General features: G+C 35.7%; 1 protein-coding gene across 1 annotated transcript in view; it reads left to right on the forward strand.

Moving 5' to 3' along the window:
- Positions 1-15,453, forward strand: part of LOC144973746 (serine/threonine-protein kinase SMG1-like) — an 84,498-nt gene that overhangs the window by 18,795 nt on the left and 50,250 nt on the right. The window contains exons 17-30 of the mRNA XM_078916581.1: positions 878-987; positions 2,243-2,339; positions 3,265-3,366; positions 4,116-4,298; positions 5,008-5,107; positions 5,500-5,704; positions 6,543-6,667; positions 6,958-7,122; positions 7,470-7,624; positions 8,649-8,907; positions 9,367-9,527; positions 13,796-14,017; positions 14,329-14,479; positions 15,089-15,209. Coding sequence (XP_078772707.1) covers positions 878-987; positions 2,243-2,339; positions 3,265-3,366; positions 4,116-4,298; positions 5,008-5,107; positions 5,500-5,704; positions 6,543-6,667; positions 6,958-7,122; positions 7,470-7,624; positions 8,649-8,907; positions 9,367-9,527; positions 13,796-14,017; positions 14,329-14,479; positions 15,089-15,209 — 2,156 coding nt within the window. The remainder of the gene's footprint in view (positions 1-877; positions 988-2,242; positions 2,340-3,264; positions 3,367-4,115; positions 4,299-5,007; positions 5,108-5,499; positions 5,705-6,542; positions 6,668-6,957; positions 7,123-7,469; positions 7,625-8,648; positions 8,908-9,366; positions 9,528-13,795; positions 14,018-14,328; positions 14,480-15,088; positions 15,210-15,453) is intronic.

The following is a 15,453-nucleotide window of genomic DNA, read 5'->3' on the forward strand; positions in this document are numbered from 1 at the left end:
GTTAAACCCTAGAAGCAAACCAAGAATAAAACCGTAATTCCAGGCCAAGGCATTTAAGCCTATTTCTGATTCAGTGATGATACTTTTCCGCGGAAATCCGCGGTTTTCTTTCCTTTCCTCGGTTTTCCTCCTCAGATCCTAGATCCGCGGATATTTCCTTCATTTCCTCCTTTTACTTTTTTTTAATATAATAAATCTTTAAAAAATACCTCCTTTTTAAAAAAAAATATATATATAAAAAATTTCCTCCTTTTACTGGACTCCGGGCGTTTTAAAATTGTACTCAAAAGAAGTCATCCTGCCTACTTTCCTGTGGTGCAAGAATGTTCTAGGTGAGTCTTCCGTTTTTCCGAGACTTTTCCTCCTTTTTGACTTTTTGTGAGTATCATCACTGCTGATTGATTAGTGGTTTTTTTTAACATTTCGATTTTTAAAATGGAAACACATGTCAAAATTGTTTGTTGTCTGAATCATTTATAAAAAGTGTAATATGGTTATAAAATGAGTATACAATACAGGATGGTTGGATTTTAAAGCAGCTCTTTATTTTCGGAAACCAGCTGGTTACAAAACGAAAGTAAAAGGAAAAGAACACAAGGAAGATAAAAAGTTATTGTTATGTGAAGTGGTTCTTATCAAAGATGTGGGTATGAATGTATTATTTACACTACTGTTATTAAAAGCAAGACATTATTAAAGATAGAATTTGTTGGAATGTTTATGAGATATAAACATATTTGGTATTTTTACTATTTGTTTTGTGTGCAGATGTCTGTTGATGAAATGGTCCCTGGACATCCTGTCCTCCCTAACCAACAACAGCCATGTCTATGAGATATAAACATATTTGTATTTTTACCTTTTGTTTTGTGTGTAGATGTCTGTTGATGAAATGGTCCCTGGACATTCTGTCCTCCCTAACCAACAACAGCCATGTCTATGCCACAGAGGAAGCCTCCACTCTGCTTCAGTCCATTATACGGCAAGGTAATTAATATGGTATCCTCTACTGCTTTGCCAGAGTTGGAAAAACTTGTGGTTTTAGTTAAATATTCTTTCTTGAGTCTTACATTCAAGTTATGTGCTTGTGCTATGTGGTCTTGTGGTGTGACACTCGCTTTCGGATCAGAAGTTCCTGGGTTTGAGCCTTGCTCTGCGCATAGTTGAGTCCTTTGAAAAGGCTCTTTACTCACATTCTCTCATCGTACTCAGGTGTAAAATGAGTATTTGGCCGTTGACATGACAGCGTTGTCTCTGTCAGGAAAAAAAAAATTGTACTATCGCCTAACAGGCGTCATGTTTCGTTCTACTTGTTACATGTTGCTATTTGGTCAGGGACTCTTTGTAAAGGGCTTTGAGCATATTTAGTGGATATTGCGCCATATAAAAGCTTAATTTAGGAATTTAAGTTATGATGTTTTACCAGCTATTTCCCATCTACATTTTTTTATAAATCCCTAGTTGGTTTAAATATGCTGAACTGTACTTAAATAGAAATAAAGATGTCAAATATCCTGATAAAATTTCATTTAACTTTTCCATGTAATTTGAACATATGTACACAATTTTATTTTTTTCATTGCATTTAATTCAATGTCAATCTTTTACTCATTTTCCCTAAGTAATTTTTGTTTGTGGAGCAACTAACTGATGTTATTGAGCTTGTGAGCTGTATCTACACCTTTAAAGATGATTACAGATAGATATGCACGTTGACAGATTTACTCAGTATGACTGAGTTGATTATTTTAAGAAGAAGAAAGTTTTATTGAGACTCCTGATTCTTTTTTGTTACACAGGTTACACTTAATTTTCATTCAATCTCTCTTATTTATCTTGTAATGATTGCTGACTCAATGATGTAAGAGATGCATCATAGTTACCGCTTTCTTGATGAAATTGTAAAATATGATGCCAAGTTGGAGAACCCCAACTGTGAAAGATTAGATCCAGGGGTCAGCGTGGCTCAGCAGTATGATCTTTGCTTCATACCCGAAAGGTACAGAGTTCGATCACCCGTTGTGCTGTGTGGCCTTGAGCAAGTCACCTCGCCCTAGCTCAATTTGCGGGTGCTGCACTGCAGCTGACACCTGGGTTATTCCAGTCTTCCCTTGAAATAGACCCCAGAGACAAATTTCCCCTATGGGATGAATAAAGGGAATTTTATTTTATTTTTTTATTTAAAAAAAATTTTAATCTGTGGATTCCACTTTGTTTTCTTTGTTGATTCCATTTCATTCAGGTTATGATCGGGAGTGGCAAATCATCCAATGCAGTGCCCAGAGCTTGAAGGTTGTTTTCAACACGACTACTCAGTGGAAGGATGCCATTATGAAAAAGTTAGATGTTTGTCAGTTTTACAAAATGTCAAATAATTTAATATTTTTGATAAGATCAAAAGAAGAAGAGGAAGAGAGAAAAAAATTATTAGTTTTTCAAAATGACTTTTTGTATTTTTGTGGCAAATGTTACTAGAATGATGTTTTGGAACAGCCACATATTTATATGCAACTATAATTACCTTGGCAAAATGGAACTATTTTGATTTTCTGGGGGTTTTCGAAATTGTTATTTATGTGAGAGTTACATTTGTTTGTTATTTTTGTTTTATTTGTTTTTTTTTCAAAGTTGATTGTAAATGATAATAATAATGATGTACAGTTAGTATAGCGCTTTCTTTGCAATTGCATCTCAAAGCGCTGTACAGTTAGAATACAATTTATTGAATAATGATAAAATTATACAACACAACACAATTAGCACGAGACAGAAGATTACATGATCATCAAATAAGACATATGAGTAAAAGTATTTTTTGAATAAGAACGTTTGAAGATGCGTTTTGAATGTTTCCATCGTTTGCTTTTCTCTGATCTGCCTGGGCAGAACATTACAGGTGTTTGGACCAAAAAACTTGAAAGAGCGATCACTGAAAGTTTTGGAATGTTTATTTGGTACAATTAACACTAGCACTGTGGTATCGCTGATGCACGGCTCCCTTGCCGTCTGCTACAGTCTGTCACCAACAGTCCTGTCAAAACCTGGATACTGTTTATCTATACTCTTGTTATTCTTATTCCACCCATCTTTCTTCCATGGATATTATTATGTTGATATTACTATTTTTATTTGTATAATTTATGTTATTAATATTGTGTCCTATTGATTTATGACATCTCAAATTTCCAAAATCATTCAGTAGATTGCCCTTAAACCCATAACGAGAAAGTAATCAACACACGTTTTCCCATTTCTTTACTTCAGTGCTACCAGTCTCTGCCTGTACAGATTGTCCGACAGTCGGAAAGTGATCAGAGATTCATTCATGGCTCTCTTGAAGGCAATTCCCTTGGATTTTGTCATTAGGTAAAGCTAGAAATAAATCACATCGGGTTTTGGTTAAACTACCGTTCAGTTCACAAAGCTGTGAACTAAACCATTGTTTATAACATGAACAATAAACGAAAAGGATGTAATGGAGCATCGGGCTGCTTCACGTCTCTTATTACGTTTTTTTTCTTTTTGTGATTGTTTGCTTTGTAAAGAAATTATTTGTTTATTGTTTCCTGTGCTATGGACCTAAAATTAGTTTTAAATTAAAAAAAATAAAATTAAATCACTATTATTATTATTTTCTATTTTCAAATTTTTATTTCAAACACTTTCCATTGATATTGTTTTGCGGATAATTTCTCATCGATATGGTTGTTATTTACCAAGTTGAGTGAAATTGGAGTTCTTTTTTATTAGTGGAAGATATGCTATAAGTGAACCTATTACTGTTCAAAATTCAGGCTGCTTTGAATTATTATTATTATTATTATTATTATTACTATTATTATTATTAATTATTATTATTATTATTATTATTATTATTATTATTAATATTTTATTATTTATTATTATTATTATTATTATTATTATTATTATTATTATTATTATTATATATTATTATTATTATTATTATTATTATCATCATTATTATTATTATTTATTTATTTATTTATTTTTTAAAATTTTGAATTTGAAAGTAATTTTCTCTCATTTTAAAATTCTAAACCAGTGGGCAGCATAACGCTGTTGTTATTTATATCTGACATGTCGTTCATTCACAGAATGCCCGCCTTTGAAGCTCAGGAAGAATGGATGTCCAGCAATGATTTCCAGAAAAAACAGTTGGGTTTGCCCTCCCTGTGGCACTTACGACGCTCACACGTGGCTCGAATGCCCTCTGGTACTTTTCATTCCCATAACTTCCGTCATCTGATGGCCTACATTCTGCGAGGTGTCTCTCCTAGGTAAGTTTACCTACCCCCCCCCCCCCCCCCCCCCCTCATATTCCCCTATCCATGTTCTCCTTGTCAAAAACCCTCTCCCCCAAAGAAAAGAAGAGAATTTTAAATAACTTAACAGATTGTCAAAATCACGCTTCAGAACCTGTCATTTTTTTCCTTAGGCAAGATTATTAACCCCCAATTTGCTCACTTTGGACAACATGGGTGATTCCTTTTGACATCAGACATCTTGTTTTATGAATTATCTATATTCCTTCATGGAATGCCTAGGGAACATAGGTATCTTATGATGTCATGGCGGAAGGGCATAATTTTATTTTTTAAAAACATAATTAAACTATTACATACTTAAAGTTATTCTTTTTTGTTTTTAGTGTGTTAAGGATCTATAACTCCCTAAGGCGCTGAAGCTAACACAGTTTATAATGTATGTAAAAAAAAAAACGAAAAAAATCAGCAAATAATTTTTTGTTATCATAACTAACCATTTTTGTGGTGCCCAAGCTGAACAAAACTGTGATCTAAATATTGCAGGATGGACTTACGAGAGAGAAAAAGATTGTTCATGTAAAAGTCTTTGAACTTTTGAGCTATTTTGAAAGGCAATCTTCTGTATAGATCACTTTAAAAAGATTAAATGAGATTTTTTGTGGAATTTGATTTTATGACATCAAAATACATGCAATACCTTTTTTGTCTTCTCTCCCCGCAGTCAAACTGGGACATTTCATTGGTTGGAGGCAATGTTTCATGCCAAGCAACGACATAAAAGTCCATCCCACAATTCAACTTCCTTGATGCTCTCTCATGTTGTAAGTCGATTGAATTTTATGCGTTCTCAAACGAGGGTGGATGAATGGGCTAATACGATGAAGGTTTAGAAAATGAGCTCTTCGTGCCATGGCCGGAAAAAGCCTGCCTTGTTTTTAAAGATGAAAGGATTGAACTTTGATTTAATACAGTTGATTCGTGCACTAAAAGGAATTTATTTTTCCACAAATATAGGACAATTTTTAAAAAGATATATGAATTTGTCGATTATTTTTTTCAGTTGATTTTTATTAGTAATGCTGGCCGCTAAAAACCCAAACAAAACCAAAATTAAAAAAAGATATAAAAGATAGCTGTCATAACTTTGACATATTTTCTTTATGAAGTACCAAAATGTTTTTCTAATGTTTTTTGTTTTTTGTTTGTTTTTTAGATTGACAACAACGAATCTATGCTTTGGTTCTGGGCCACGTGGGAATGTGCTCAGTTTGCAGTGATGTCCAGACTGCGAACACCTTTGGGGAAAGCCCCAGAGACATTCATGGCCATTGAGGAAGTCATCAAGACATTTGCGGCCCAAGCTATGGCGTTGAACCGGGCCGAGGATGATCCAAAAGATGGAAAAGAGGGACAAAAAGGTAGGGGGAAAAGGTTGTCGGTTTTTAGGGTTTTACAGTCACGTCTCCCTAACCGAACACCTCCATTCCCAGCATTTTGTCCAGATTACAGTTTAGGTTAGTGGAATCAGTCCTCAAAGTGTACAAATAAAGAAGACAAGATTGCCAATTTTCCGTATATTTACGGAATTCCGTATATTATAAATCCCCAGTATATTTTCCAATCAGAAATGGGTCGCTCAATGTGTGTGTGTAAAAGTTCAGTCAATGTTTGCCTCCTGAATTGTCAACCCTGAGAAGAAAAACAAATCCGTCCCCAGGCAACCTGTCTGGATAACGGAGACATTCGGATTGTGGAGTTCTGGATTAGAGAGGTCGACTGTATTTTAATCTTTACTGATAAATTACTAGCAGTATATATAGTGCGTTTTGACATGCTAATAATAGAACTGGGTATTTTACATAAGACATTACATTTATCAGATTTTTTTCCTCGTTCTAGACTGGTTGTAGCTAAATTACAAGTAATGCTTTTCTTTTGAATTCTTTTTTTCAGCCATTTTTCAAACTCATGGTCTGTCAGTTCAATAACCACAAAGATCTAAAATGGTAAAACCTACTACAGTTATTGTATTAGTGGGAATTTTGGGCTTTGATAAAATGAAGTGAAATGAAATGAACTGGCACAGAAACAGAATGTGGGAATTGTGCTAGGTCAGAAAAAAAATGGTTGAAGGGGAACAAAAAGGGTTTTATTTTGGGCAGAGTTTAAAATTTATGAGCCAGTCTTTAGAGCGAGAAAAAACAAGTGTGACATTTATTTTCAATTATTTTTTTCGTACTTTTGATTAATTTGTAGAAAAACCAGGGGAACTGACGTCCCTGCACCGTGTTCATTTATTGCTGAACTTTATAGAACACTTGGACAAGTTGCTGTACAACGCGTATGAAGGATGTGCTGTTGCTATGCCCATGGCTCATAAGGTAAAAATACATTTCATGCTTTTTCATCTTCTAAACTTTTAAAGTTCTTAGACAACCAGTAATATCAATATTTTTTACCTTTTTTTTTTTTTGTTGACAAATTTGATTCCCCTTACACATTTAAAACTTTGGTACTTTTTCTTTGTACACTCTTGAAGTCTGATGTTCTAAAAAAAATCTTTGAAATAGATATTAACTTGAGGATAACACAAAAGTTTAAATTGAAATAATGAAAATCCCTTTCAGGTGACATTCTCATTAATCTTGTTGTTCTTTCCATGAACGTGCAGGTGGTGAAAACATTTTTTCGCACAAACCGCAACACATGTCAGGAGTGGCTGTCCCGTATCCGTTTGCCTCTGGTGACAATGGCTCTCCATTGTGGCATGCCAGCCGTGGCAGTCAGACATGCTTTTGAGCTGCTCAGGGATTTGGACGATGCTGGAAAAACGAAGGTACTGTTGTGGATAAATGTGGTTGTTGCCCTTTTTGAAAGCAAATATATTTGTTTTTCTGTTACAAGTGCATTCATTTAAAACCATTTAATATCTGTATCTGGTCCATTTTCAAAAAAATATTAGTGATAACACTTCTTTACGCTTATAATTGATGGCTTGGGGGAGTCATGCAATTGAAGCCGTTGAAGATCCGAGAGAAGAACTGCCCTGAGGAACTGAGGGGTGGCGGGGGGGGGGGGGGGGGGGGTGGATTCTTCATTTCAGATTAAATTTTGATTTTCCATGATAAGAAAATATAGATTTTTCTTTAATCCTGTGATATATAATATTCTTGTTTGAACCAGGGAGAACAGTATGAGCGTGTGGTTGTGTATCTGGTGAAGGCACTGTGTCAGCTCCATGCCCCAGAGAGTGTCCTTGGTGTGTACCATTGGTGTAAGGAGGTCACAGGAAAGGCTTGGGACTGGATTCTGGCATCGGCTGACATGGCAAGGAACAGGTAAGTTGTCAAATGGACTTCAGTACTAGCATGCATACCCGCAACCCTTCCGCTTTTGGCGGAATCATTCCTATTTTCACTCTTCCTTTTCTAAAATTCTGATTTTCAAAAATAATGATGATGATGGTGGTAAGAAAAAAATGGAGAGAGGAGTGGTGGAGGTAAAAAAGTGAATTTTTAAAAAAATCATTGCCAACAGGGAATTAATTAGAAAAATAATTGCACTCCTTCCCCCCTTCCCCATTCCATTATGTTGTTTCGCCAGCTGTACCGGAATACTGTATTTATGTGTTGGTGGTCATTTTGATACAAAATTATCCGTTGTTAAAAAATTCCTGTTTTCTTGTCTTAAATTCCTATTTTCCGGCATTCTGATTCCAATTTTGGAATTTGAAGGGTTGGCAGATCTGATGTTAGGACTAGAGTAGAGTAGTTTTACAAGATTGTCACCTAAATTGAACCACAGATCCTCTATTAGGTGGGAAGCAGTAGGATAAATATGTAAATCCCTAAATTTACACTTTTGGGGTAATCATTCCACAATGATGACCCTGATTACACTACTATGCTCAATTTAATCTTTTAAACAAGACCAAAAAATTATGCTTTCCTGATTGGGTTTATCCATTTTCTGATGCGATCAAGTGCTTTTTTTTTTTTTTTCAAATAAGTAAAAATTAATGTTTTAAAATGAAACATCTATATCACTTTTCTATTGTTTACAAGGAGTTCAGTGCTTCTGTGATTTGGTTAAAAGTTGTGTTCCAGGTCCTAAAAAAATAAATAAGGATTATGAACTGGAGAGCACATTTCCCTGCTACAGTTTCATTTGAATACACTTTTTTTCCATAAATTACTCACAATGGTCACCATCACTAAACATTTTTGATTTTTCAAGAAGGGAAGTGAGTAAGTAAGAGGGTTAACGTTCCTGATAATCTTTCTTTTAAAAAAAAAATTTAAAAAGAAAAACATATTTTTTCAAAGATTTTTCAGTCTTTTCCTTTCTCTTCACAAATTTCAGATACGAAAGGGCAGCTTCCGATTTCCGTGGCAACATTTTTGGAAGTTTCTCCAACAAGGCCAGTAGTGAGGATGACAACGATAGCGGTGACCTGGACGATTCCGAGCTGGAGACAGGAGATGACGTCATCAATGGGGACGACGAGGACAAGAAGAAACGGAGAGTGAGGAAAAGCCAAAGGAACAACAAGTATCTGACGATGAAAGGAAGGACTGATGACATTTCTCAGCAATCTACATTTGACTTTATGTCCAATCAGGTACGGCAATGATTGTAAGCCAATTATTTTTTCTTTTCAATGTTAGTGCCGAGATCCTGTGGAGTCTGTGGAGATTGGCACAATAGATAAATGTCATCCATTACTATTATTATTATTAATATTAATATTTTTATTATTAGTGCTTTAACTCTCTCCTTACCAGCTATTTTTAGAATTTCCCCCGAAAATTCAAACCCACCAGGCACAAAAATAGACTTTTCTTACTCAAACAAAAAAGTAACAAGTGAGTTCAACACAGTGTTTAGTATTTATAAATGTAATCAAAGCATTTCTTTAGATTTTGTGATGTACAAGAGAAATCAGAATAAGAAAATTGTTGGTTTTATCGTAACGAATGTGACGATTTTCCTATGGGTGGTGAGGAAAGGGTTAAGTTTATCACTGATTAGCTGAAAAATCATGAAAATGTGTCTTCAGTTGCCTTTCCTGATGTTTCAGATATCCGACTGTTATCTTAGTCTCAATGACTGGGAATCCGTTCTGGAATGGCAGTCGTGGATAAACCAGCAACACATGTCTGATTCTAGTGGAGTCGGTGGTGGTGCTGGTGGTTCTTTGTTCCACGGATCCAAGTCCCTGGTTGACAGCAATTTTATCAAGTAAGCTTTGATTGTTTTGTCACGATTAGTTACCCTATCTAATGATATCAAACAAATGAAGGGTTTTGACTCGGAATCATTTATTTTTTAACTCACTCAATCCTAGAAATTTTTACTACTTTTCAAAATTGGAAAAATTGTATTAAAAATGAGCATGTACATAGTTTATTAGTCTATCATTAACATTAAAAAACTATAAAACGTTAGCTTTGTTGCTACGCTTATAATTTGTTTCTGAAAAATGTAATAAATACGTATGGGGTTAAAAGTAAACTGTGTAAACTACGGATATAGTCGGCGTTAGGGTTGAATGAGTTAAAAAGTCTTATGAATTGTTTGTTTTTCTCCCTACATATATTTAATCCCATCAACAGGCCTCGAAGTGGGCCGGGGGAAAACCGAAAAAACTTTATTTTGAAATTTCCCGACCGGGGAAAAGCCGGGAAAATCGGTGAAAATTGTCTGGGGCCGGGAAAAAGCCGTGAGAAAAATTTAGGTGAACAACAACCCAACATGTATTCTTCCGCGTAATCATTACCCAACCTGCGAACGATCGGCTTAGAGCATGGCAGCAGCCTCTTATGGTTTCCTCACAATACTAGTACTAGGCCCTATGTTATGACGATCGACCTAGGCACTGCGATCGACCCAATCAGCAAAGTCCGGTCCGCATTCGTAGAGTACACAGACTATTACCATGTTTCCTGTGCATGACGTAATTATAGTGGTTTAGAGTCATCGCTGAAACACTGGAAGACGGCAATGGGATAGTTGCGTCAGTTGTTGAATAAATATCCAGGCACGGTTGATAAGTAAAAAAAAACAAATTATGTTGTAGTTACATTTGAAACAAACAAAGTATATCACTGATCTCGTCTCATTGAGATATAAAGAATGATATAAAATCAAGAAAATCGGCCGATAAATAAAAAAGTTGCTAAAAAAATCGAAAATAAACAAAAGCAATTTTTAAAATCGAATTTATTCGTAAAACAGTTGGTTTTCAACCGGTTTTCTGAAACAAGGACCAATGTTCTTTTTTCAAGCCGATTTCAACAATGTGACTTTCAAATTCCTCAGAATTATATTTTTTACTTTTAGATTTTAGCTTTTAGGCCTACTCAAAAAGGTGTTATATTCCTTGCCACTTGCACAACAATAGCGTAATACATCGACGGCGAGAAGCGTCTTTGTTTCGACCAGCCGGTTCGGTTAGATAGCCTGTGATTGGTCGAAGACTTAAAGTTAAAGACGCTTGATTCACTCAGTCGACTCATCATTGTCGACAAGACAAGAGTGCTAGAAACACACATCCCTCCCCTCATCTTAGTAGTGTGTGTTTTTGTGTTTTTTTTTTTTGGTGTGTTTTTGACTTGGTCATGAATGCGATTGTTAGCTAAGCTAAGAAAGACGGTCGACGTCCTTGGGCTACTTTAATTAATTTTCGTGACTTGTTATTCAGTTATTTGGAGATGGCAGATTAAGGTCGTTTACTCATTGTAATTTGTACTAAGTTTGTTTTGTCTGTCTCTAGATTAACTAGCTTTATTTCATTCATGTGCAATTCAATAAGTAGGCCACAAGTCTTTGGACGCTACTTTCTCTCTCATAGTAATATTCAAATGTCTTTTTCTCTCTATTGATTTCTCTTCTCTTTGTCTCTTTTCTCCCCATTTCTCTCTCTCTCTCTCTCTCTCTCTCTCTCTCTCTTTTTTAAAATGTTTTTTTTGCATGTTGTAGGAGGCCTAGACTTTACAGGAATACGTCCAAGTATTAATAGCCAGAGTCAATATATTTCTTTCTCTCAGTCTCAGCCACTCTTCTTCTTCTTCTTCAATATTGTCGAGGATCACTCCACAGTTTGTAGTGTTTTACATTTTAAACTTGCTAAAACTCTGCACATAATACTAAAACCACATAGATTAAAAAGTCACGTTGTGAACTCCAGCAATCGCGTGAAGGCATGTTGGCAACCTTTTTCAGCCACTTCAGCTGGGAGGCTATTCCATAGTCGGGCAGTGGAAGGGAAAAACGAATACATGTGGGCGTCTGTTTTTGATGTTGGGATGGTTACTCTTGCTGTGTGTCCCCTCGTATTTCTTTTGCCGATATCTTTGATGTCGTTTGGAAGTTTAAGGCACGAATTTTTGTAGTAGATCTTGTGGAACAATTTAAGTTTATCTATCTTTCTTCTCTTTTCCAGAGGTTCAAGGCCAATCCGTTGTGATATTTCAGACGCACTTGAGAAAGGATCGAATGTGTTTGTGATGCGTCTTGCTGTTTTTCTTTGGATGTTTTCTAAGGTGTCGATGTTTTTCTTTGTATATGGGTCCCAAATTGAGCTGCCATACTCCAAAATTGGTCTAACAATAGTTTTAAAAGCAAGGGTTTGAGTTGTGATTGGGCATCTTTTTAAATTGCGGGTGATGTAAGCGCTTGTTTGATTTGTCTTTGAAGCCAGGTGACATATGTGGTCATTCCATTTGAGGTTTTTAGCAAACTCGATGCCAAGGTATTTTGCTGTCTTTACATGTTCCAGGTTTTGACCATGAAGTTGGTATTCAAATGTTATAGGTGCTTTCTTATTTGTGATGGTTAGAACATTGCACTTTGATACGTTAAATTCCATTTGATTTATTGTTTCCCAGTCTTGTAATTTAGCTAGATCGTCATTTAGTGTTTTGCAGTCGTCTGTTGTTTTTATCTGATTATATAATGCTGTGTCGTCAGCAAAGAGGCGCACTTTTGACCTTATACCTCGTGGAAGATCGTTTATGTACACTAAAAATAGGACGGGCCCAAGGACTGAGCCCTGAGGTACGCCCGATGTCACCATCCCGATAGTGGAAGTCTCGCCGTCGACAAGAACTTGTTGGGTGCGATTGTCGAGAAAAGTTGCAATCCATTGTAAGGTTTTGTTCCTGATACCAACGTCATACAATTTCTGGATTAACCAATGGTGAGGGACCTTGTCGAAGGCCTTGGCAAAGTCCAGTAGTACTAGATCAATTTGACCACCTTTATCAATAGCAGCTGACAGATCATGTGTTAATGATAGAAGTTGAGTTTGACATGAGTGGTGCTTCCTAAATCCGTGCTGTTCATCACAAAAAATACTGTTAGTTTCGAGATATTCAGTTATTGAGGATCTCACTATATGCTCCAACAGTTTGCAGCAAATGCAGGTTAATGAAATTGGACGGTAGTTTTGAGCCCTGCTTCTATCACCTTTCTTGTAGATGGGTTGGACAAGAGCGTGCTTCCAAACAATTGGTATGTCTCCCGTTTCAAGAGAGAGTTTGAACAAATGTGTGAGGGCAGGTGCAAATTCGTTACTCAATATCTTTAAGAGACGGGATGGTATTTTGTCTGGGCCACATGCTTTCTTTGGATCTAGAGTGGCGAGGAGTTTGGAAACGCCCTCTACTGTCACATTGATTTCGGCCATAGTGTTGGAATCGTTTTCTTCGCCTTGTAGTTGTTGAGTGGTAATTTTGGTATGAGCTTTTGAAGCAAAAACAGAGCAGAATTGGTTATTAAGTATGTCTGCTTTTTCCTTTGCATCAGAGTATAATACACGATCGTGCTCAAGGGGCGCTACACCAACCGAATCGCACCTCCTACTTTTTATAAATTTCCAGAGCTTTTTGTTTGAGTCTTCACTAACAAGTTCCTTAACATGATTATGATAGGCCTTTCTACTCTCTTTTTGTGTTTCTTTTTTCAGTCGGGCATAATTGTACCAGTCTTTCTTACTGTTGGACTTTCTCGCTCTGCTCCATGCCTTTTGTTTCCGTCTAGATAATCGTTTGACGGTGGTGTTTATCCATGGTTGGTGAAATTTCCTTGAGCTTTTCTTCGTTGGTACATGTTTGGTCATCATTTTGTTTAGGTGGTTCCTGAATCACTTCTAGGCCTCCATCAAATAAAGATAATGTAAATGTTGCTGCTTGAGGCTCAAAGAAATAAATAACAATGTGAAATTGAATGTAAGCTTTAATTTAATATATGAAAACAGATAAAATAAACATTTTGGATTTCCCCTTTATCAACAAAATAGGATGAATGAAAACACTACAGACGAATGAGATAATGTGGTTGTGGCGTTGTTTAGATAAATAAACAAAAACATTGATGGGCTGGAAATAGTATGCTCCTGGTTGGAACTGAAATGTGCTTCAAATTGTTTTGTTTTGTTTTGTTTTGTCTCAAAGTCTATAAGCCAGTAAGTAAAATTATGATTTCAATCCTATTTTACATCTTCACAGGGCTTTGCAGCAATTTGACACGGGGAACATACAAGCTGTTCAAGAAAGCCTGGAGCTTGTGCCAGGTCTGAGTCTGTCCAATCCCACAATTCAACGGTCTGAGTCGTCTGCTTTCTGTTGGGATGTGGCAGGTATTCAGGAAGTGATTCCACGTGGTCTCTTGGTGGCTGAAACCATGATGCTGACGTCTGCCTTGAACCAGGAGGAGGATGGAAATAAGAGGTGGATTTTTGTTCTGATTCAAACTTTCACGGTGTGTCCATATGCAAACTAAAATTCCTTGCATTTCCGAGTCATAATTGTTTAACCTTCATGTGAAGATATTAAAGTATCCCTGGATTTTTGGGGGTTTTAAAAACGATTATTTGTAATGGATTCACATCATTTTTATTACAATCATCATCATCATTGATCATTATCATTAACATCTCTCATATTGCTCAAGTAATGTAATCCCAACTTCCATTATTCAACAATGAAGGCTATATATGGTATATTCAACAAAATGTTCTATTCTCCAATTTCTATTTCAGAAATGACATTCTGCGAGTGCTGCAAAATGCTGAAAGACAAGGGGAATGCATGATGAAGGAGATGGCGTCAGATTGGCCTCCAGTGTGTCCTGCACCTGTGATAGCAGGCATTTCCTGCCTTGCTGCCCTGAAAAAATACTTGGATGGTTTGGTAGGTTACATTCTTACTTTTAACATTCTAATCTTGATAATAATAATAATATACTTTATTCATCCAAAAAATGGAAATTCGTTCACGGACGTGGCATGCATAAAAATGTATTAATGTATAAATATAAAGTTAAGAATTTATGGTGACAATGTCTGCATATATCTATATGTTAACATCAAGATATCGTCTTACAAATAACAAAGTGATTTGATTTTCAGTACAATTTTTACTTTGGTTACAACATGTTTTGCAATATTCAAACTTTTTTTTTTCTTTTTCAAAATGAACACTCTGAGCAGTATGAGTTAGTATATAAAATGAATATAAACTGCTTTTAACGTCAGTCTTGTTTTACTTATAGTGTAATCTATTTCTGTGGGTTATTGAAAATTTGGCACTTGATCGACGGGGTAAAATTTTTTGTTTTTTGTTTTTGTTTTGTGTGATTTGTAAAAAGTTCAAACTGTATAGCCTACTGCTTGATGATGTTACAAAATGGGCAGTGTTGTGTGATTTTAAAAAAAATTAGAAGACAGCAGCTATTGTAGATTCACTTCCAAATGTCAAAAGCTATCAAAAAGATTAAATGATTTGTATTTGTAATTTCAGGGAGGGCCTCTTTCCTTGCACTCCAAGCTGACTTGCAGTCAAAGTGTTGGGATCGATGTTTACCTTCAGCTGATTCGGGCAGTGGACACCCTCATACAGTTAGATTTCAGCCCACATGAAGGTAGAGAATTTTTATTGGATGGTTTTATCTATATCTAAATAATTTCGTATTTGCTAAAAGTTGTTTTTCTGAGCGTTATATAAATTACATTTTGTCTGATTATTGAGACTATTCCACAAGCACGGTGCAGTAATTGAGAAGGCTTTGTTACAAAATGTTAATATATGATTGAAAACTGTTATTATTTGTTTGGGCTGCTGATGAGCTGAAGTCATAAGTCTTGAAATAAAATGTCTAGTAAAAA

This window comes from Berghia stephanieae, chromosome 5 (genome assembly GCF_034508935.2).
Source record: "Berghia stephanieae isolate SIO BIC M18660-M18661 chromosome 5, UCSD_Bste_1.3, whole genome shotgun sequence".
Classification (NCBI taxonomy): Eukaryota; Metazoa; Mollusca; class Gastropoda; order Nudibranchia; family Aeolidiidae; genus Berghia; species Berghia stephanieae.